The sequence below is a fragment of the Momordica charantia genome, assembly GCF_013281855.1.
Source record: "Momordica charantia cultivar OHB3-1 chromosome 6 unlocalized genomic scaffold, Mcharantia_2.0 BLBB01000006.1, whole genome shotgun sequence".
Classification (NCBI taxonomy): Eukaryota; Viridiplantae; Streptophyta; class Magnoliopsida; order Cucurbitales; family Cucurbitaceae; genus Momordica; species Momordica charantia.
The window spans coordinates 7949831-7972121 of record NW_028275164.1 but is presented as its reverse complement, the minus strand read 5'-3'; the positions used below and the strand labels follow the sequence as shown (position 1 = coordinate 7972121).

Below are 22291 nucleotides of genomic sequence, written 5' to 3'. Positions count from 1 at the left end.
TTCTTTTAACAACTGTATTTAGATACAGTTTTTAGACTAACTTCTATTTAGCTGTTTTCTATTACTAATTATTCAAATAGCATTTTGTTGTTTTATTTTTTCTGCGCCTATTATTTTGTTTATGTTTTTTTATATTAACTTTTAAATGTAATGGATTTAAATCATTGAATACTAAAAAAAGATCGTTAATTATCTACAGGAACATATGTTTTATTAATCCATTAAGAAAACTCATGAAATTAGCGAGATGTTATTTCTGTTTTATAATCTTCTGTTATTACCACTATCATTTTCTGTTTTGAAGATTATTTTGAAAAATGAACAGCTAAACGATTTTTGAGTTTATAAAAAGCAAAATTTCGAACGAAAGCTTCCAAACAACAATACCCTGCTCTATATTTCTTGACCACGGACTGTAGTTCATGGGTAAGTTTACTCTGTTGCAGGTATCCATCACTTCGAGTGGCATACATTGATGAGGTAGAAGAACCTAGTAAAGACAAATCCAAGAAAAACCAGAAGACTTATTATTCATCCCTTGTGAAGGCTGCTTCACCCAAATCCATTGATTCTTCTGAGCATGTGCAATTGGATGAGGTATTTCTCAAAATAACCTGTTCAGTTTGACATGGTTTTAGTTACTGATGTCAATCTTGTATAGGAGCTGACTGTCAGTTTACCAACCGTTTGTTATGATGCTCATTCTGCTTTGTCCTTCTTTTACACCTTCCCCCTTTCCATTTTTTCCTCATTTCTGTCTTGATCATCACCAAATGAACATTGATGTTTTTATACTAGAATAGAATTAAACAATTTACTAGGATAGATTAAATGTCAACCAACACATCAACATCTATGGTGACATGTCAGTATGTTAAAGTTGTTGGCTTCAAATCGACAGGGAATATCATTTTTTGGTGGTCACTGTCAACATGCCAAAAGTCAAAAGTCAGTCGATTGGTTGGGTTGTCTCCAGACATTGGACTGCCTTTTAAGCATTTAATTCACAAAAATTATAATGAATATTCTCTTCCCCGTGTATTTTGAAAAGGTGTATTTCAAAATACACGGGGAAGAGTCTTTTTCTTGTCAGGGACAACTAGACCCTCCACATTTTCACAATGGTGCCCATTTTGGGCATAAGTCCTCGCTTTGTTTGTGGTTTCACCTAAAAGGCCTCAGTTAGAATGTTTTTCTTCTCTTGTTTAGCCAATATGAGACTTTGATTGGATTCCCAAGAAACTTCCCTTCAAACAATGTACCATCATGCCTCTTCTCAAATAGTCATGCATTCATCAACTCTTACTCTTATTCAGGCCAACTGCTCTTCTTTAGAGCACATTGCCCATCCGATAGAGTTCAACCACAAATCACACTATGAGTACACTTTTGGAGACTCACTACTTCTTTCTTCGGCACCTAAGGAATCTACCGATATGGCTAAGTTAGGAGCATACCACTTGTTCGATATAACCAGGCCCTCCACATATTCCACAATGGTATGATATTATCGTCCATTTTGAGCATAAGCTCTCAAGACTTTGTTTTTTTGTTTCACCTAGAAGGTCTCACACCAATGGAGATGTTGTACCTCACTCATATACTCATAATCTTTCCCTTATTAAGCCAATATGAGACTTTGATTGCATTTCCAACAATCCTCCCCTCGAACAAAGTACCGGCGTGCTTCCCCTCACATAGTTATCCATCTGTCAAGTCTTATCCAGGCCTACTCCTCTTCTTTAGATTACTCTGCCTATTTGATAGAGCTCAACCACGGATCACCCCGTGAGTACATTTTTCTAGGCTCGCTGCTTCTTTCTTCGGCACCTTACGATTCTACTGATATGATTAAGTTAGAGGCATGACTCTGATACCACTAGTTAGGGACAATCACACCCTCCACATTTCTACAATGATATTGTTCATTTTGGACATAGGTCTTCATGACTTTATTTTCTGTTTCACCTAAAAGGCCTCAAACCAACGGAGATGTTGACCCTCACCAACATGACCTGTGTAGCCAGCTCATGATATAGTTAACCAGTTAAACCTGAACCATTACCCAATCCCCTTAAAAGATAAAATAGCTTCTATCACTAAATATAAGAAGTAATAAAGGGTATCGGCATACGAGTTAGAATCGAGTTACCTCAAGTTCCTTACCCTTGGAAGAAAGGCCATTGTTTTTATCCCTAAAATATGTCATGGGACCCAATCGCTATGCAAAGCAACCATCTTCTAGAAAAAGAATTCACCTTGAAGGAAGTTTATAAGGTGGTCATAAACTTGGGATCTAATAAAGCTCTAACAAAATGGAGGAAGTGGATTCATGCATGCATCTCATGGATGAGCTTTTCCATCATCATAAATGGAAAAACCCAGGAGTAACTCTTGACTATTTAGCGGTATAAGACAAGAAGACGTCCTATCTCCTTTTCTCTTCATCTTGGTCATCGATGTTCTAAGCTGGCTGCTCCTGCATGGAGCAAACAGAGGCCTCATATTACTATTAAGATCAATCACTTACAATGTGACACCTTCGTTTTTCTAGCAAGGATCCTTTAAACATCAATAATCTTTTCATCATCATTAAAGACTTTGAGCTGGCAGTGGTTCTTAACATCAAGTACAGCAAACCAGAACTCTTAGGGGTTAGCCATGCCAAAGCGTGAGGGTGCAAAATGGGCTCTTGGCCAACCAGTTATATAAGGATTCCTCTAAATGGAAACACTTTGAAGGAGGCTTTTGCCTGCTTATCATTGAGAGACTGAAGTGTAAACTCTCTAAATGGATCAACCTTTATATTTCTAAAGGAGGAAGGCTCACATCACTCACCATTATCCAATCGGTTCTCTCAGACCTCCCTACATACTACCTTTCCATATTCCACATCTTGGGTAAGGCAGCCAAAAAGATGGAAAAAGTCTTACGTGACTTTCTTTGGGAAGGCCCAAACTCCAAAGGTAAAACTCACCTTGTCATTGGAAAAAGTTCAGCTTCCCCTTCACGGAGGGGTCTCAACATGAGGAATATAAAGAAAAGGAACATTGATCTTCTATCCAAATGGATTTGGATATACCTTACAGAAATATGGTGAAACCCATTTTGATGTGTCGCGAGTACCAATTATTATAATTTCAAAGGCCCTCGACGTGCAATCCTCCCCTAAATCAACTTGAGCAGTTGGCGACAACAGCAACATTAGTGCTTGGCAGGATAAATGGCTCACATTCAACACATTGGCAACAATTTCCACAAGTTTTATGCTCTAGCCACATACAAATCTGCCAGAATCTCGGAGCTATGGTCCAAAGTCACTAAATCATAGGATTATAGTTTTTCAGAGACCTTTAAAGGATGCCACATTTGACGAATGGCTGGTTCTATCTCATAAGCTCTCCCAAACCATGCTTCCCCCAACAAAAGATACGTGGTTATGGCCCATTGATCCATCTAAAGGTTTCTGATCTCTAATGTGGAGCAACATTTACTCCCTTATACAACAGAATTTGGAGGGACAAATTTCCTAAAATGGTTAAAATTTTTCTGCTGGAAACTCAATCGTAATGCCATCAATACTCAAGATTTGGTGAAAAAGAAGCATCCGCACGTTGCCATATCTCCGAACTACTGCTTCCTTTGTTTTAAAGAGGCTAAAACATGGACACTTAATTATTTCTTGTGAATTTTTTATTGGTTTCTGTAATTGGGTTGTCTCGCCATTTGGTTGGCAAACCCCACTACGATCTAGCCCTAATTTATTTATGCAAGCCTTGTTGGTGGGGCACTTTTTCAACAATGGGTTGAACTAATTAGAGCTTTCCTTTGGATCATATGGCTAGAAAGTACCTCTTAACAGGTTGGAAGTCCCTTTTGTAATCCTGTCTTTCGGGTTATTTTGTTCATTTCACAAAATAACAACCAACAAGAAGACCTCTAGTTGCCCTTAGTTGCAAAGATTTGTTTCTTATCGAAATAATAACAATAAATATTCACTAGTATTGGATGTGGTGAATAGTCTTATTCAAATGAAGAAAGTCTCTTTGGTCATTCGGCAAATAGGACACTACCAGATAAAATTAATTGCATCCTTTCAACCCTGTGGCCAGTAAAATCTACCAAAAGTGAGTTTGCCGAAGTTTTATTTGCTCAATAATATCCATACCGTCCATTAGAATAAAGTTCACTACTAACATGCTCTCATGATGAAGAATAAGGTGAGGTGAGCACAATGAATTTTCTTTAAATAGAGAATAGTCCGCAATAAAAAGAAATTATGATTCGCATGGCATCTTCATTCGAACCAAATTTTAGCAGAACCAGGACGATCATTATATTATAAGCCTCTATATTAGAATCTAAGGTAGTAGGAGAGTTGAACCTTCACTTGGTGTGCTACAGCCTTATTTGTACATGTGCTTTTATGTTGAATGCGAACTAGGTGAGCAACCTAAAAAGCATGCAACCTTCTCAACGGGTTTCGAAATTTCAGTTCACCAATTTTATTGCTCTATGATTAGAATGTAGAATAAATTTGTTAGCTATTATTAGGTAGTGCTACCAAACTATAGGGCTTGATGATTCCATAAAATTCTTGTATCCTTGTCTCCTTAGTCCTTACCAAGCTTAACTTTTTACCGTAGTATACTATTGGCCTCCCTACCCTGATTGTACCAGAAAAACGCATGGTAACTTCAAATAATAAATCAAAGACAAAGTTAAGTAAACTTAGTTGTTATCTTAGCAATGAGCACATGGTCAATGCTATCTTGAATGATTGCGAGGAAGATGCTGTGTAAATTTCTGGAGGTGCTTTTTGACAGGTCGTTTTTTCCTGTTGTTGTTAAAGATAACACTTTTATATTCTGCCGCGCATTTACTTCTCAAAGCTGAAACTTTTTTGTTCCTTTTGGGATCTTATGGTTTCTAAGGTAATTTAGATAGTTCTCTGATATGCTCCTTGGGTTAAATAAGATGACGTCCTTTTGTAAAAATTTGAAAGCTCCATTAGATGAACTTTCAATGTAAATGATAGTTCATTTTTGTCCTGCAAAATGGAAATACAGATTATTTATCAAATAAAGCTCCCGGGTCCTGCTATCTTGGGTGAGGGTAAGCCAGAAAATCAGAACCATGCAATAATATTTACACGAGGCGAGGGCTTGCAAACAATAGACATGAATCAGGTATATTCAGTAATTGTAATGGTCTTATTCTTGTTGTGTACTTTCTGGATTGTTTATATTGTTATTTGTTAGGATAACTACATGGAAGAAGCATTGAAGATGAGGAACTTGTTGCAAGAGTTTCTTAAGAAGCATGATGGTATAAGATACCCCTCAATTCTTGGACTTAGGGAGCATATATTTACTGGAAGGCAAATTCTCTCTCTTTCTCTTGATCCTTTAATTTTTTAGCTTGTCGTTGTCGTTGCCAATTTATGCTTTCTTCATCGTAATTGTTCTTGTTTGTCAATGCAGTGTTTCTTCACTTGCATGGTTCATGTCCAATCAAGAAACAAGTTTTGTTACCATTGGTCAGAGACTATTGGCCAATCCTCTGAAGTAAGTAGTCATTCCTTTTATGAGAAACCAGCTTTCATTGAGAACGATGAAAGAAGTAATCATCTCTTCATGATTGCGTGCTTGTAGACGAGAAAAAATTACAGAAATGAAAACTGAGATAGTTCCATATTTATTTGTTCACTTAGAATATTGTTTGATGTAGTTTTATTTTTATCTATAAATAGGACGTTTGTACATCTTGCAAGCATTTATCATGGTTTTTGAGAAATATGATTAGTTGCAATTAGCTTTGAACTTGCTTCGTCATGTTGAAAACTTGAAAACGACATGACCTTACTAAATTATAATCATAATTTGAAGTACAAATGTTCTTGGTTTAATATTGCTCAATCTTCAAAGTAACGAATATTAAGGCCATAAAAGAATTGGACCTAATGGTGTCTGGATGAAATTATAACAATTATAGTTAGACTTGTGAGGGATTAAGTCTCACTATTATCACAAGTTGAGTGTTACAGGGTCATTTTGAGGTTAATTGTAGAAAACTGATGAAGCCAAGAATTTTAGTCTGCTTATGTTGCATGCACTCATGATATCCCATTATGGTTGTTTCAATTCGGTTGTCTTCCTGTGTTCAAACAATGATAAAAATGTTTATGGATTAGGTAATATAAACTGTACCATAAATTGACCACTTGAAATCAAATCAACAATGTATTTATATTTTTGTTCTGTATAGGGTTCGTTTCCACTATGGACATCCAGATGTGTTTGATAGGCTCTTCCACCTAACTAGAGGGGGCGTCAGTAAAGCTTCTAAGGTTATCAATTTGAGCGAAGACATATTTGCTGGTATGAGATGATTTGTCTTTAAGTTCTTTACAAATGATTTTGGCTTCACCAAATAATTAATGTATCTATAAATTTTAGGTTTCAATTCAACTCTTCGTGAAGGCAATGTCACTCATCACGAGTACATTCAAGTGGGGAAAGGAAGGGATGTGGGTCTTAATCAGATTTCAATGTTTGAAGCAAAAATAGCTAATGGGAATGGGGAGCAGACTCTGAGTCGTGATATATACCGGCTTGGACATCGTTTTGACTTTTTCCGAATGTTGTCTTGTTATTTTACCACGATCGGGTTCTATTTCAGTACTCTGGTATGGAGTTTGTTCTCTGTCTTCTGTTTATATTTAAATGTTGTTTCTATTAGTTATCTGATACATATTGACATGTGTTATCATATTTATTCAATTTCTCCTTCACTTTCTGCTTCATTTTTATGATTTCTCTTCTTGCAGATTACTGTACTCACAGTATATGTGTTCCTTTATGGTCGCCTTTATCTTGTTCTTAGTGGACTCGAAAAAGGTTTGAGTACACAACCGGCGATTCGAGACAATAAACCTCTGCAAGTGGCCCTTGCTTCTCAATCTTTTGTCCAGATTGGATTTTTGATGGCCTTGCCTATGCTGATGGAGATTGGTTTGGAAAGGGGATTCCGCACTGCATTGAGTGAATTCATACTGATGCAGTTACAACTCGCCCCTGTCTTTTTTACTTTCTCTCTTGGAACAAAGACCCACTATTATGGGAGGACTTTACTTCATGGAGGCTCTAAATACAGGCCTACAGGTCGAGGGTTTGTGGTGTTTCATGCCAAATTTGCTGATAACTACAGGCTTTACTCCCGTAGCCACTTTGTCAAAGGCCTTGAGCTCATGATTTTACTTCTTGTGTACCAGATATTTGGTCACACTTACAGATCTGCTGTGGCTTATTTGTTGATTACTATATCCATGTGGTTTATGGTTGGCACGTGGTTGTTTGCCCCCTTCCTCTTCAACCCTTCTGGTTTCGAGTGGCAAAAGATAGTCGATGATTGGACAGATTGGAATAAATGGATTAGTAATCGAGGTGGAATTGGTGTTCCACCAGAAAAAAGTTGGGAATCATGGTGGGAGGAAGAACAAGAGCATTTACGCCACTCTGGAAAGCGTGGTTTAGTTGCTGAGATACTATTAGCGTCTCGGTTCTTTATCTATCAGTATGGTCTTGTCTATCATCTTAGCATTACTGAGCGCACGAAAAGTTTCCTGGTAAATCAACCAATTCATGTCCCATTCCATTCACCTTTGTATCTAGGTTGTGGGAATATCGAAGTTAATTATTTTACTCTTCTTTTCCCTATTTGATCACAGGTATATGGTATATCGTGGCTGGTGATTTTTCTAATACTGTTTGTAATGAAGGTGAGTTGCAGAGAATTCTGGACCGGAGACAAAAGAATTTTGTGATATTCTTAATTTTACGAGTCACTTGGAGAAAAAAAATTGATATATAAACTAAAGCTAGCTTAAACTTATACAACAATTGCGGTGAAATTTTGAATTTACCATTGAAGAAAAAGTTAGCTTTATACTGGTTTAGGATTGCACTTGAAGTGACAACTCCATTTTATTGATTAGCTATTTTTTTTGTTCATTGCATGGAAATATGCTGTTGATCTAGTGCAGCCAAATGATTTTCTTAGATTATGTATGCATCTCTCTCATGGCCCCTTTTGGCTATTCTAAGGGAAATTAAGATTAAATAACTCTGAATGTAGGCCTGTCAAAATATAAACTTAACATTTTTTTCCTTCTTACAGACTGTATCAGTTGGAAGGCGGAAGTTCAGTGCAAATTTCCAACTTGTGTTTCGTCTGATAAAAGGGTTAATTTTCCTAACATTTGTCTCGATTATCGTCACCTTGATTGCTCTTCCTCATATGACGGTTCAGGACATCTTTGTCTGCATACTCGCTTTCATGCCTACTGGTTGGGGTATGCTTTTGGTAAGTCCATTAGATCACTGATTCCTCTTTATTTCCAAATTTAATTTTTCAATCCATCTGATTAGAATGCTTAGAGACCCTCTCCCTCCCTCACCCCGGACCCTCTCTTTTGTTTCAAATTTCTCCTACTTAAACTGATGTTTTCTCAGATTGCGCAAGCATTGAAACCACTCGTCCATCAAGCTGGCTTCTGGGGATCCGTAAGGACACTCGCTCGCGGTTACGAGATCATCATGGGTCTTCTTCTGTTCACTCCGGTCGCATTCCTTGCTTGGTTTCCTTTTGTTTCAGAATTCCAGACCCGTATGCTCTTCAACCAAGCCTTCAGCAGAGGTTTGCAGATTTCTCGTATTCTCGGTGGACATCGGAAGGACCGCTCATCCCGCAACAAAGATTAAGAACACTGTAAGAACAGTACCTTTCACCAATTCCTTGATTGCAGTTGATGATGCATTGAGAGGCATGTTTATATTATTAGGAGTTATAATCAATGGTAGGTAGTGACTAGTAGTAGAGTAGTAGTATGTATGATGGGCTGCAAATTTTGGTTTTGTTCATAGTTTCTGTTCACACGTCCATTCCACTACTCAAAATGTAATCTTGCTAGAGTTGAATATGGTTGATGATGGGGTTTTTCTTGTATTTAAACATTATTATTAATAACATTATTGAATCTTATTCACTACGCAATGTCCCTGCCCTACTTCTTTTGATTCATTTTTATTAATCAATTATTATTTTAAATCATTATGTTAACTAAAATAAAGGTTAAACTTGTTGATATAATGGTACATGGTTGTAAGCATTTGATTTTGACAAATAGTTTTGTAAGTACTTAACTTATTTACTTTTGTAAATCCATTTATATTGGCTGTATGGGCATAATCTTAATTGTAATTTTTTAATTTTTATGTTCGGGATAATTTACAAGTTTAGTTTCTGGACTTTTAAACTTAGTAATTAACTTCAAAAAGTGTCTATTAGGTTATTTAAGACTCGACGTTTTTTGTTTTTTTATTTCTGCTTCCTACTCTTTAATAAAGAAAAATAGTTAGTAGTTTTTTATTTTATTTTTGGTTGAGTTGTTTAAATTTACTGTTTTTATGATGAAGCAGGTTATATACTTAAATTTATAATTTTGATTAGCCATTAATTTGAGCAATCATGAGCTTGACGAGGACAGTATATGATCGTTGAATGGGATCATGTGAACCAAAAAAAACTAAAGCTGACTTATCATTTTATTTCCTTCATAATCATTTAGAAAGAAAAAAAACCGTCAAAGTGAGCATAGCTCAGCGATAATTGATATATACCTCAACAAAGAGTGAGTTCGAATCCCTCTCAATATGTTGTACGAAGAAAAAAAAAAAGAAAAAAAAACGCTAAAGTTTAAAACTCTTTGTTAACCCTAGATGGATAGAAAAACAAAAAAACAAAAAACCTTACCCCTAGATAAGTCAGAACATGGATTTTATCTAATCTTAAAAAAGATATATAAACAAATAAACACTATACTTCAAGCATCCCTTGCTAAAATCTTGTGGATTGTGGAGAGATTCAAAATTGAAGGAGTTGATTTGATGAACTTCCATAATATTAACATCTTGGTCTCAAGATCTTTCCATCTTCACAGGCTTTAATAAGTTGAAGTTGATGGTTACGAAGTGGTTTTTGATTCAAATATTCTTTTGGTAAGAGCACATAAAATGCTTTAGTCCACGAAAAATCTCCGTCCATCCTCCACACGTAGTAAGCATGGTATTCAAGGTTCAAGTCTCTCGAGACTACGTAGTAAGCATGGTATTCAAGGTTCAAGTCTCTCGAGGCTAAAGTTAAATAGAGTGTCAATTAAAGACTAATCGAACAATAATTGCCATATATGGGAAAAGAAATTTTCTGCAATTCCTCCTTTTCTACATCCAAGCGGTATAATACATTTTTGGGAGGTATAATGTGGTTTCCAATCCAATAAAGGCCTCCATTAAAGTAAACACAGTGCTTTCCCACGGGATGCACATGCATTTGCGATTTGTGCCAAATGTGAAATTCTTGAATAAGATAGCATATTTATCGTTATTATAGCAGAGTCTTGCTCATTTGTACTCATTTATTCGCATTTGGAATAGGAGGTTTGAAATACTCATTTGTCATGGGATTTAATATGCGAACTTCAACTTCAAAGGCTAGCGTGTTGGTTATATTGGTGTTGGTTCTATGTTAAATATAAGAACCAAGGAGTCCATTGCAAGAATTGACAATTGAGATACAGCGGAGGCAAAGAAAACGAAGAAAAAAAATCAGGATGGAAACTAAATTTGGCAACACTGCTCATCTCTCTCATATGTTTAGAATCCAAGGTTATGCAATGGAGATTGCGATCAAACGACTGATAACAACGGGCAAAAAAGAAGTGGTTGGAAATTGAGATGGGAGAATGAAACTTACAAGTTAAGACCAGATTGTTCCATGCTTTACACACTTCGAGAACGAATCAAATCTGGTGGAAGCTCCCAACTTATGTTCTTCGAATTCATCGTCTTAACTTTTCCCAAACGATTCCAACAAAACAGTGGCTCCCGCACTCCTCTTTCGGGCTTCTTCTTTTAATATTTATAACTCCAGAAAACCACACAAATTAGGTTTTCCATATTTAGCCAAAAAAAATTTATGAAGATTTATCGAATTTAACAATTCAGTGCTTAAAGTTATTTGACCTTTCTTAAAGTTAACTAATCTTATACATGAAATTTTTTGTATCTGACAATTTAATTTTTAAATTTATCAAAAATTTAAAAATATATTAGACACTTTTTAAAATTAAGGGATTTATTAACACAAAGTTAATTAAAAATTTCACAACATATTATACTCATAATTATAGTATTATTGGTAGACGTTATTTAAAGTTTATTGACTCGACATGCATCCAGAAGCTTAGCGACTAAACTTACCGTTTAAGAGTGATATTTTAATCCGTGTTTTAACACTAATGTTGCATTCTAAATTATTTAATAGAAGAAATTTAAACTAATAGTTTTATATAAATACCGATAAAAGGTATGTATTATATTAACATTTTGGACTCAGTGTATGTTTATCCTACTATTTTTTTCAATACAATATGTGGGGATGAAGATTTGAATTAAGGACCTTTTGGTCATATGCTTAACAAATCGAGCTAGGCTCAAATTGGCACATGTTTATAATAATATAGATTGCGTACATTATTATAAAGTGAATAGTTTTGCGTACGTCGCATGAGATGAATGATCTCTATTTATAGAGATGGACTCCGACAGGCGACAACAGTCCAATAGCTCTCCGATATTCGGATAATGCGACAGCAGTCCAAAAGAACATCTTCGTTGGGTTCGCACCTACTGGCACTCTTTAAGGTCGGCTCGACCTCATGACAGTTAGGTCGATAAGTGAGATGGAGATTGACTCGGCTTACTAACAAAACTTGATTTGTTTATTGAACTACTTTATTATTTTATATAAAGTCTCATTGTATGTGGACAGGTGGCAGGCAATAGATGGCTGATTATAAATATTATTAAGACGAGAAAACATTTTGTATGATATTTGATTATAAATTGAAATCGCATAAGATTAAGTTTTGTTTTGTGGAGATTTTGGGTTTGTTTTTCGAAATTTGACCATTCTTCCATATGAGTTTATGTTTACTGAAATTTTTTAGTATTCTTGGAGAATCTTTGGACTATTTTATGTTTATGTTTGCTGGAGTTTTTGGTATTCGAACTTGATTTTGAGACTTTTATATTTAAACTCTATGGTTCTTAAATTTTAAATTTGTAAGGTAAATGCAAATAAAGTCTGGGCTGTGGAAAGATGTGATCATAGCTATATAAGATAGGATAATTATCTTTATTAACACAGAGTCAATTTGGATGAAAGTGGTTTTATGGTTAAGCTAGGCAATTTGAGTCTGCCAAAGAGCTCCCTCCTAAGGTATAGGTATTGGGCCTGGAATTTGAAAACTCGAGTTATTTTTATTTTAAGATTTAATTTGTTTGGATTAATAAATCAAGTTTTGGAATTTTGGAAACAGATTTTTAATTAAATCTTTGAATATGTCATAAATTTATACCTTGTGCAAAAACTTGGGGTGTCGTTAAATCAATATGTCAGAATAGCTTCAAACTAATTAGAACGCTACGATTTTTAACCAAACACATAAAAATTGTTCAAAAATATATATCAACGACTTATGAATTTATCAATCCATAACAGAAAGCAAAAAAGAAAGTTAGAGCAGAACAGACCTCGTTAAAATGTATTGAACCTGCAAAACAAACATTAAAGTTAAACGATCATAAAAATGTGGAATGCCGTAGACAATAAAAATAATTTCTTCAAAGTAGCTAAAAATTCTTAACTTTTTGGAATTTGTACGAGCTCCTGAGAAGATAACATCCAAGGAAACATTTACTTTTAAGATTTTTGTTATCCAAAATATTAATGGGAAGTACAAATTGGTTGGTACAAGTAATTTTGTAGGTACAAGTTGGTTAGTAATAAATTCTAAAATTTTATGTAACGCGGGCAAGGTTAATTATTTACTTGTCCAAGTTATGGTTCGGTTGGTGGTCATTAAATGAGTTTTTTCGAAAAATGAGGATATTACAGTAATTTCACATCGTTCTACTGATTTAGTTTTAACAAGTAAATTTTTAAAGTACAGGTTATTTGAGCAAAGTGAAAACTTTTTAAATGTTGTTTTTGTCAATTTCCCTTACCTAAATCTCTTCTCTTCCCTTTTCTTTGTTGCCTTAGCCACCGCCACCCTCATTCTTTTACGAAAATTGGACGAGGCTGCTAAAAAGAAATTTGAAACCAAGAGTATTGTTTGTTTTCAGTTATGTGTTTGGTAGCAGATTTGAAAATTGATTCTCCATTTGAAATAAACAAATTCAAGATGTTTTGCAAATATTATATAATTAATTAATTTATTAATATAAATGTTATAAATTTTGTTAGAATTAGTATTTTACAATATTATATAATTTATAATATATTAAATTTACATGTTTTAATTAAAAAAACGAAATGAGTTTATAAGAATGAAACAAATGTATTTATCAAAAGTTTTTATATATTTTAAATATAATTAATACGTCCCGAAACTAAAAAAAAATGTGCCTACGATGCCAAAAACCGACCTAGCAACTTTCTTTATACTTCCGTCTCTTTACAAACCGACCGTTTAAATTTTAACTGACTAGTCAATCGGTCGGTTTGGTCGGTTTTTAAAAGGTACTCAATTCGAAACTAAAACACAGTTTAAAGGAGTGGTTTTGTGGCTGAAATACGATAAGAAAGATGAAAGGGTAGAGGGGAAGAACATGGAAGAAGAAAGAGGAAGAGAGAAAATGAAAAGGAGAAGAAATTGATAAAAGGATGGTTAAAAAGTAAAATATAATAATAATAAATAAAAGTATATATAATTTTATATAAATATAACTCACGTGAAACATAATTTTTTTTTTATTTTATTTTAGCTCTCTATTAGCCACCCTTTTTGTTCTCTTTCTTTTCAATCAATTTTTCCCTCTCTTTTGTTCTCCTACTTTCTCTCTCTCTTCATCTCTTTACTCTTACATCTTTCTTCTCTTTCACTCCGTTATCATACCATTTATCCACTTGTTCCTATCATTTATCTAAGGATTACTTCAGTTGAAATAAAATCCAAATGATGATCAGTTTTTCTCCAAGCGATGGGCGAGGTATGTTGGTGTTTTATACTACAATTTTCTAGTTTGGAATGTGAATGTTCTACCCTTTTTTTGTCTGTTGTCTTGAAACCCAACTTTATGGTGAGGTGAAAGCAGCAGTGTCAGCTTTAAAGTATTTCAGTGGCCTTTCAAAGTTGCCTGCAGAATTTTCTTGACTTTCTACACTTTGTTTTTGGACTTCAGGTATGCATTTCTATGTTGGGTGGTTATGTAGAACTCATTCTAGTCTCACTATTTGTCATGTTTATTACTGATTTTCGATGTTATAGTTCTTAACAATGCACATCTACTTCTGTTCTTTCAGGGGTAATATTGACAAATTTAAATATTAACAGGTAATTCTAGTTTTCGCTCTGCACTCGATATGTGATGATTAGGGGTGAGCATCGGTTGGTCAGGTAGGTTTTTGGCTGACTCCAATGTTGAAAACCGACCTAGTCGGTTTCTTATTATGGAAATCGAGTAACCGACTACCTCTGTTATGGTTACTTGCACCAACCGATCAACTAGTCGGTTTGGTCGGTCGGTTCGTTGGTTTTTGTAACAACTTTTTTTTCATATAAAGTTGCCGGCACAGGAGCTGTAGTCGGCCTTCCCTGAGAAAAAAAAAACTGAAAGAGATGAAAGAAAGAAGAGAAATGAAAGAAGAAGAGAAAGAAGAAAAATGAAAGAAGAGGTGGAACGAAGAAGAATGAAGAAGAAGATGAAGAAGATTAGTGATGAGAGCACGGAGATAAGTAAAAGAAATAAAAAAGAGAGAACGACGGCTGAAGTTGAAGTTGAAAAAACTGGAGAGTAAGAATAGAATAAAGAAAAAAGAAATATTATTTTTTTTTAATAGAACATTGGAAACCAGCGGCACATGAAATGCTGTCTGTCCTCTTTTTTTTTTTTAATAAATATCGGTCGGTTCGGTTGGAAATCACTCTTCCGACCAAACCGATTGGCTTACAAGTCAGTTTTTTAAATGAAAAACCGATTCTGATCGAATTCTTCATCAAACCAACCGACCAATGTTGGTTCGGTTGGCTTTTATTGACTGGATCAGTATTTCAGGGTGCTTTGCTCACCTCTAACGCTGATCAGGGTTCTAAAATAACATTAAGCCTTTCTCTAAGCTTCTGATTGGAAATCAGGTTTAAAATTAGTTTCTATTCTTAAGAATATGTATGTTTTTTTATGTAAAAAACCGTAGTGGAATAATATTTTAAGATAAAAATTGCAGAAAATGGTGGCAGTATTTTGTTGTTTTCAAATGTTATCTTTTTATGTTTTCAAATTAATTGTCCATTTATAGTTATTAATTAATTTTTTAGTTTAACTGATTTTGATGTGTTATGTTTTTAAATTATTATATGGAAGAAAAAAAAATTAAAATGACACAATAAATAAAATATCTTTTCCATTTGTTTTTTAAACAGAAAAATAAAAATTAGTTTTGAAAGATTAATTTGCTAATTTACCACTTGAGTTGAAATCTCACGGTACTAATTCCTCTGTTTTGTACTAAGACTCTAACATGAGATTCTTCCTTGATCTCTTTCTTTGAAATATCTTTGTATTTTTGCCTCATTAATATATAGCTTTTGAACTGTGTACTAATTTCTAAGCTCATCTCTTATATTTTCTTCTTATTTCGATGTCATTCTTTTATAGACTTAATGGAAGGTTACAAGGCAGTGGAATTGAACTCGAAAGACAATGGTAAGGGCGATAGGGTCATTATGGGCACATTGTTAGAGACATTAAATTTACCTAAGTACAGTTTATGGAAGTTAAATTCAACCATCTTTGTACTTGATGGAAGTTAAATTCAACCATCTTCAAAAGATCCATAGCAATAACCACCCCTAAAACTATGCTCCAATCTTTCAAATATTTTTCAAAATTTTCTACCACAGCTATTTTCAATTGACTCACAAAATAATGTCCACCTATTTCACACAATTCGAAATATATATTCCAAATGGGTTCAAATACAGCTGTGAACGGGGATTGATGCTAAAAATATTTATGGCATCAAACAAGAGATTAATGTACTCACACACAATCCCAACTTTGTTCTAATCTTCCTTAGATGGGGGCTTTCCAATGCCTTATAATCAGAATCAAGGAGAAAGTACTTATCTCGTTTCAAAAGCCGTCATCAACATGTTATAGGTTGTGTTCCACTGCGTTCGGTCATCAATATTAAACAACACATTATCCTCAATTGGCACGTGAAGTTGTTGCTCAAGTTCGAGAAACTTTTCCTTATGAGAATCGTAAGTAATCACAAAGACTATAGCACGCTGATCTTCTGTTATTGCATTTTCTCTGATGCATAACACATCTTCGCAATTTAGTCAAAGTTTCAAAAGTACAACTTTTGATCCAAAGTTAATGATTAAGGGTACATGGATTACTAGTAGAAAGATGACGCCAAATAGTATTAAAAACATTACCCATTGAAGATCGTTGGTGGGAGAATACCTTTCTTTTCAATCTCCAATTGTACCTCAGGAGCATCCTTAAGAGTGTCAAGGGTTCTATGGTTTTCAATGAAACTTCCAATTAGAAACATGTACCCAACGTGTCGAGGAGACCTCTGTGTTCAGACTAGGTGATATGCGATTGAGAATTGCTTCGATGGATCTATCTAGAGCTTCTCATTCTTGCTGGGTAGATTTTCAAGCAATATCTCTATAGAATGTTGGAGTTTAGGTTGAAATTAGGTGATAGCTTTTTAGCCAATGAAACAAACTTAGGAATCTCGATGATATCAAGTTGATGTTCACCCATGATAGTCATCCAAACAAGGTCGTCGCAACGACTGAGTACCTTCGGAGCTAAGGTGGAGCCACGTGGGTGAAACATCTTGGCTATAACCTGCCGTTACTTTCCCCACCAGGAACAGCAATGCAACCTTAAAAAACGTGGTGCTTTAAGTTGACTATTCACTCTATTTTCTGAACCACCAGGGAAATATCGAACTTTTTTCTACGCTAATATTTGGAGAGTGAACACCTAATAAAAGAATGTGAAGTAAAATGTTGCAAATCCAATAACAGTAGTTAAGTTATGTGGACAATACTGCAAAAGAACAATTATAAAATTAACACAAACTGACAGTAGACTTCCAAGAAAGCGGAGGAAAATGGGTGGAAAAGGAACAATGAAATTTTGATTTGAGAATGAGGATGAGCCCATCGATTTTTGACTTCTTTCATTTTCATGGTTATAGACAGACTTGCTTATTTCATTCATGAACTCTGAAAATACAGATTCTAATCGCAATATTCGCATTGAAGTTTGAAATGACAAATGAGAGAGAGAATCAGTTAACAATACCTTTCTTTCGGTTTGGGACGTCGTCGTCAGAGTCTGGACTCTTCGCGCAAGATGATTTAGGGCCCAATTAAAAACAACCATCAAGTTGCCCCCAAATCTTCTTGTGCGAAGAGTACAGACTCCAATAGCGACATCTCAAACCCTTTGCAGCTGCAACTTGCAAGTAAGGTATGATTAATTGATTTTCTCTCTTATTTATCATTTCAAATTTCAATGCGAATATTGTGATTAAAATCCGTGAATTTATATTGTCAGACTCCATCAAGGTAAGCAAGTCTTTAGGTTATCATGAAAATGAAAGAAGTCAAAATCAATTGGCTTCTTCCTCATTCTCATGTCCAAACTTAATTATTGCTTTTTCGTCCATTTTCCTCTGCTTTCTTCCCTTACGTTTGTGTTAATTTTATAATTGTCCTTTGGTAGTATTATCCGCTTTTTGTGTTAATTTTATAATTGTCCTTTTGTAGTATTATCCGAGCATCACTCAACTACGGTTTTTGGATTTGCAACATTTTCAATTTTTTAACTTATCAATGGTTCACTCGCCAAATATGGACGATGCTCTCATAAATCTGTGTAGAAAAAAGTTTGATACCTGTATGACACGGTAAATGATGATTCTAAGATGGCATGTAAGAGAAGTTTACCTCATGGTTCAGAAAATTGAGTGAATGGTCAATTTAATATCGCATTTCTGAAAGTTTCACTGTTGTTACTGGTGGGGAAAATAATGACCAAGGCTGTAATCGAGGAATCTGACCCACATGCTCCACCTCAGCTCCGAACCTACTTGGTCGCTGCGACGACCTTGTTTGGATGGTTATCATGTGTGAACATCGACTTGATATAGAGTCTTGAGTTTGTTTCATTAGCTAAAAACTTCTCGCTTAAGTTCAACCTAAACTCTAACCTTGAGGTAATGCTTGGAAATCTACCCAGCAGGGAGGGAAGCTCTTAATAGATCCATCAAAGCAATTCCCAATCGCATATCTCTTAGTCTGGACACGTGGAGGTCTGCTCGACATGTCGGGTATGTGTAGTGTTTCTTATCGGAAGTTTCATTACCAGGCATTGGAGGCTACACAAATACATTCTAAAAACCTTAACACTTTTAACGGTTCTCTTGATGCATGTATCTCTATTGGAGAGAAAGGTATTCTTTCTCACCATCGATCAAATCATTTGATGGTAATGTTTTTAATACTATTTGGCGTTATCTTTCCACTTGTGATCTACCGATCCTTGTTCGTCAACTTTTGGTCAAAAGTTGTATTTTTGGTACTTTGCAGAAGTTTGGCGTGCTTTAGCCTTTGTGATTACTTCAGATTTTCATCAAAAAAAAGTTTCTCAAACTCGAGCAACACCACCAATTGAGGGTAATGTGTTGTTTGATATTGATGACTGAACGTAGTGGAACACAATGTATAACATGTTGGTGGTAATATTTGAAATGAGATAATTTTTATCCTTTGATGTTGTTGATTCCGATTATAGAGCATTAGAAAGTCGCCTATTCGAGGAAAGATTGGATCAAAGATGGGATTGTGTGCAAGTACTTGAAGCTCATGTTTGATAAGTAAACATTTTTAGCACTAAACTCCGTTCACATCCGGTCGCTATATTTGAACACATTTGGAATATATATTCTTTATTGTGTGAGGCAGGTGGGGATTATTTTGTGAACCCGCCTAGCCATGCTTGTATTGCTCTACCACAACCCCGTTTTCACGGTTTAGGCTGCTTCCATTTCGCTCGCCGCTACTACGGGAATCGCTTTTGCTTTATTTTCCTCTAGCTACTAAGATGTTTCAGTTCGCCAGGTTGTCTCTTGCCTGCCCATAGATTCCGTAGCTGTTTGAAAGGTTGACCTATTCGGGAATCTCTGGATCTATGCTTATTTTCAACTCCTCGAAGCATTTCGTTGCTTACTACGCCCTTCCTTGTCTCTGGGTGCGTAGGTATCCACCGTAAGCCTTTCCTCATTTGAACCTCGACCTTAACTTTAAGGCTATGTCATCCTAAGGTTCTGCTGCTGAAGAGAGCTATGGTAAAAAAAATATTTGAAAGATTGGAGCATAGTTTTAGGGGTGGGGTATTGTGATGGGTCCTTGCTTCAGGATGGTTGAATTTAGCTTCCATAAACTATACAGCGAAGAAGCTTCTCGCTGCTTCAATGTGGTGGATAAGGGAACTCAATAATTGTCTTCTGAATATGTCGAGCCGGCTCCACCCCTTACAAATTTTGAGTTGTATGGTTGAGACAAATGACAACAGGGTTGGATCAGTATTTGGAAGATGCTCTAGTACCCACTCAAGTGTGGGACTTTAAAATTGGCTGGGAATATTTTGTCATTTTCAGTTTCTGCCATTAGTTCTTTGGTGTCAGTATTCAGTACTAAACAGAAAAGGATGGATGAGTATCACAGCTCCTTGCATCCAAAAACTGTGGAAGCCATAATATGTGCAAAGGATTGGAAGGCTGCAAATGTTTTCGACTGATTTCCTTCATACTAGCTCATGATCTCAATTGAGACTGATGTTGGAAGAATTTAGTATCCAAGTTAGAATAATAATGTGATAGGTTGTTAAGATAGCTGATATCTTTGCGCTTGGGGCAATGACGCAGCTAGTGAGGTTCTAATCGAGGCGCGTTTATTGCTGGTTTGAAAACTATTTCCAGTTATAACTGATGCTTACATCAGTTGGTTTTGTTTTGTGAGGTTGTAATCCCCTTACTTGCGTACTCAGTTTTTCAATTAGTTGGTAGTCAAGATGAGCTCATGATTTGATCACAGATCGCAGGGATATGGCATATCATGGGTGGTGTTGTGTTTTTTCTAATACTGTTTGAAATGAAGGTGAGTTGCTGAAACAAAACAGAAGAAAAAACAGGTTTCTATCAGCTTAATTTTAAATAACTCTGAATGTAGGCCTATGAAATCATGAACTTAAATCTTTTTTTCATACTTTTTATAGACTGTATCAGTTGGAAGGTGAAAGTTGAGTGCAATTTTCCAGGGGTTAATTTAGCTAACATTCGTCTCGAATCTCGTCACCTTGATTACGACAACATTGTTTGCAATTGCATACTTGCTTTTGGTAAGCTAATTAGAACGCTTAATTCTCTCATTTTGATTTTGGATTCATGCTTTTAGTTTGATCAAAACAGTGTCTCTCTGTTTATATTATTAGGAGTTGTTAGACTAGTGAGTATTTATGGGCAGCAAATTTTGGTTTTTCTTCATAGTTTCTGTTCACATCTCCATTCCCATTAGCTACTTTTGCTTCAAGTTCAAACATTGAAATTTGATTAAGAGCCACATCCCTTACTTCAGTTGGTGATGGGAGACAGACCTCCCAAATTTAAAACTGTTGTTCAAGGAGGTTTGTGTTTCTCTCTTTTGGATGGCAACAATAATGCTATACAAGCTCGGTTCCATATAGAGGATGCAAACAATATTCTCAGTGAGAAAATGATATGGCACTACCACAGGATGCCCAATATTCTAGCCTCTACTCAATTATATCATCCATCTTCTTCAGCAAATGCCACAATAATTCGCTGGTGGAGGAAATATTTGTGGAATAGTCTTGGGAGTATGCCTGGATAACATTTGTTCGAGATATTTTCTCTATCCTTTTTATCCTTAAAAAGTAATGATATTTTACGTCCTTGATAAATATATTCACTTGTTGTCCACCGACTACGCCTTTTGCCCTGATCTTAGACCCCGACTCATCCTTAGTGGATGAATCTTGCGGAGGAACTCTTAGTAAGTTACTCTACTTAAAACAATCAATAAATAACAAGTAAAAATATTAATATAACAATAAATTACAGGTATAAATATTAATTCGAGGACCGGTCTCACCAATGTACTTACCCCTATTTTTGCCCTTAAAAAAAGGAAAAACGCAGAGTTTTTAAAGATCTCCTACCATCTATATTGTTTTTTTTTTCTTTTCAAAATTTAGATTTTGATGAACATATTTAATAGATTAGAGTTTTAACATGTGACTTGCTTCAAACATAAGTAGTCAGTAGTCATGCACCACCTGTGTCCGCGTACGAACCAGATGAATTTTTGACTTCACTAGTTTTCTACCATTAGCCCCCAAATGATTGGGTGTGACAAGTTCTAAGTTAACTATAATATATAATTGTCATAATTCCCTCCCGACACCGTTTCGTACTATTCTTTAATGACATTTATATTTGGTGGTTGCTTTGAAGATAGAACATTAAATTGTAGTACAGAAATATGTAATTGTAAGGATACGATATCTAAATTTAAGAGAATGGAATAACGAGGTTTTTTTTTCTTTAAATTCAGGAGAGATTGTCTGGGCAGATATCAAACGTTTCCTCTCTCATATTATTCAAATTTCAAGTATTAATGAAACCAATAATCACACTTTATGTTGAATTCTTTATCTGTAGGACCAACTGATTGTATTCCAGTGCGTTTGGTTGGTAATCAATTTGTTTTTAGTGTTTTCATATATGTGTTTGCTACAAACTAAATATTTCGATGAATCTAAAGTTATATTAATTAATTTATTAAAAATTTTTATAAATTTTGTATAATTATTATTTTACAACGTTCATTATATTTTACATGTTTTAATTTTAACAAATATAAAATGAATTTATAATATGAAGTAATATATTTATCAAAAGTTTTTATTATTTTTAATGTAATTCTGCATCTTAAAAATTCAAATTCTGAATCTGAAAATATACAAAAGTCGTTTTCAGAATTTCTATTTGGATCACATAATCCGAAAACTGTTTTCAAAAACGAATTTTCCAAATCCTCGTATTCACTGAATCAATC

General features: G+C 34.9%; 1 protein-coding gene, 1 long non-coding RNA gene and 2 pseudogenes across 4 annotated transcripts in view; 3 read left to right on the top strand and 1 right to left on the bottom strand.

Moving 5' to 3' along the window:
- The window catches only part of LOC111021425 (callose synthase 3), a 35836-nt gene extending 26787 nt beyond the window's left edge, over positions 1-9049 (top strand). For both annotated transcript variants that reach the window (XM_022298389.2, XM_022298387.2), the window contains exons 35-44: positions 447-597; positions 5070-5189; positions 5262-5380; positions 5484-5567; positions 6268-6380; positions 6459-6688; positions 6830-7627; positions 7730-7780; positions 8179-8364; positions 8514-9049. In XM_022298389.2, coding sequence (XP_022154081.1) covers positions 447-597; positions 5070-5189; positions 5262-5380; positions 5484-5567; positions 6268-6380; positions 6459-6688; positions 6830-7627; positions 7730-7780; positions 8179-8364; positions 8514-8762 — 2101 coding nt within the window. In that variant the 3' untranslated portion in view covers positions 8763-9049. The remainder of the gene's footprint in view (positions 1-446; positions 598-5069; positions 5190-5261; positions 5381-5483; positions 5568-6267; positions 6381-6458; positions 6689-6829; positions 7628-7729; positions 7781-8178; positions 8365-8513) is intronic.
- A 929-nt stretch (positions 9050-9978) lies between these two features.
- LOC148210632 (uncharacterized) lies at positions 9979-10971 on the bottom strand (annotated as a pseudogene).
- Positions 10972-13879: 2908 nt separating this feature from the next.
- Positions 13880-21880, top strand: LOC111021448 (uncharacterized). 2 transcript variants are annotated; one of them, XR_015791942.1, is made up of 4 exons: positions 13880-14114; positions 14220-14306; positions 14428-14521; positions 15780-21880. It is a non-coding gene; the product is annotated as an uncharacterized LOC111021448 (long non-coding RNA). The 2 variants fall into 2 exon arrangements; XR_002602839.2 differs by lacking the exon at positions 15780-21880 and having other exon boundaries at positions 13881-14114; positions 14428-15015.
- LOC148210631 (U4 spliceosomal RNA) lies at positions 20053-20182 on the top strand (annotated as a pseudogene).
- Positions 21881-22291: the final 411 nt, after the last annotated feature.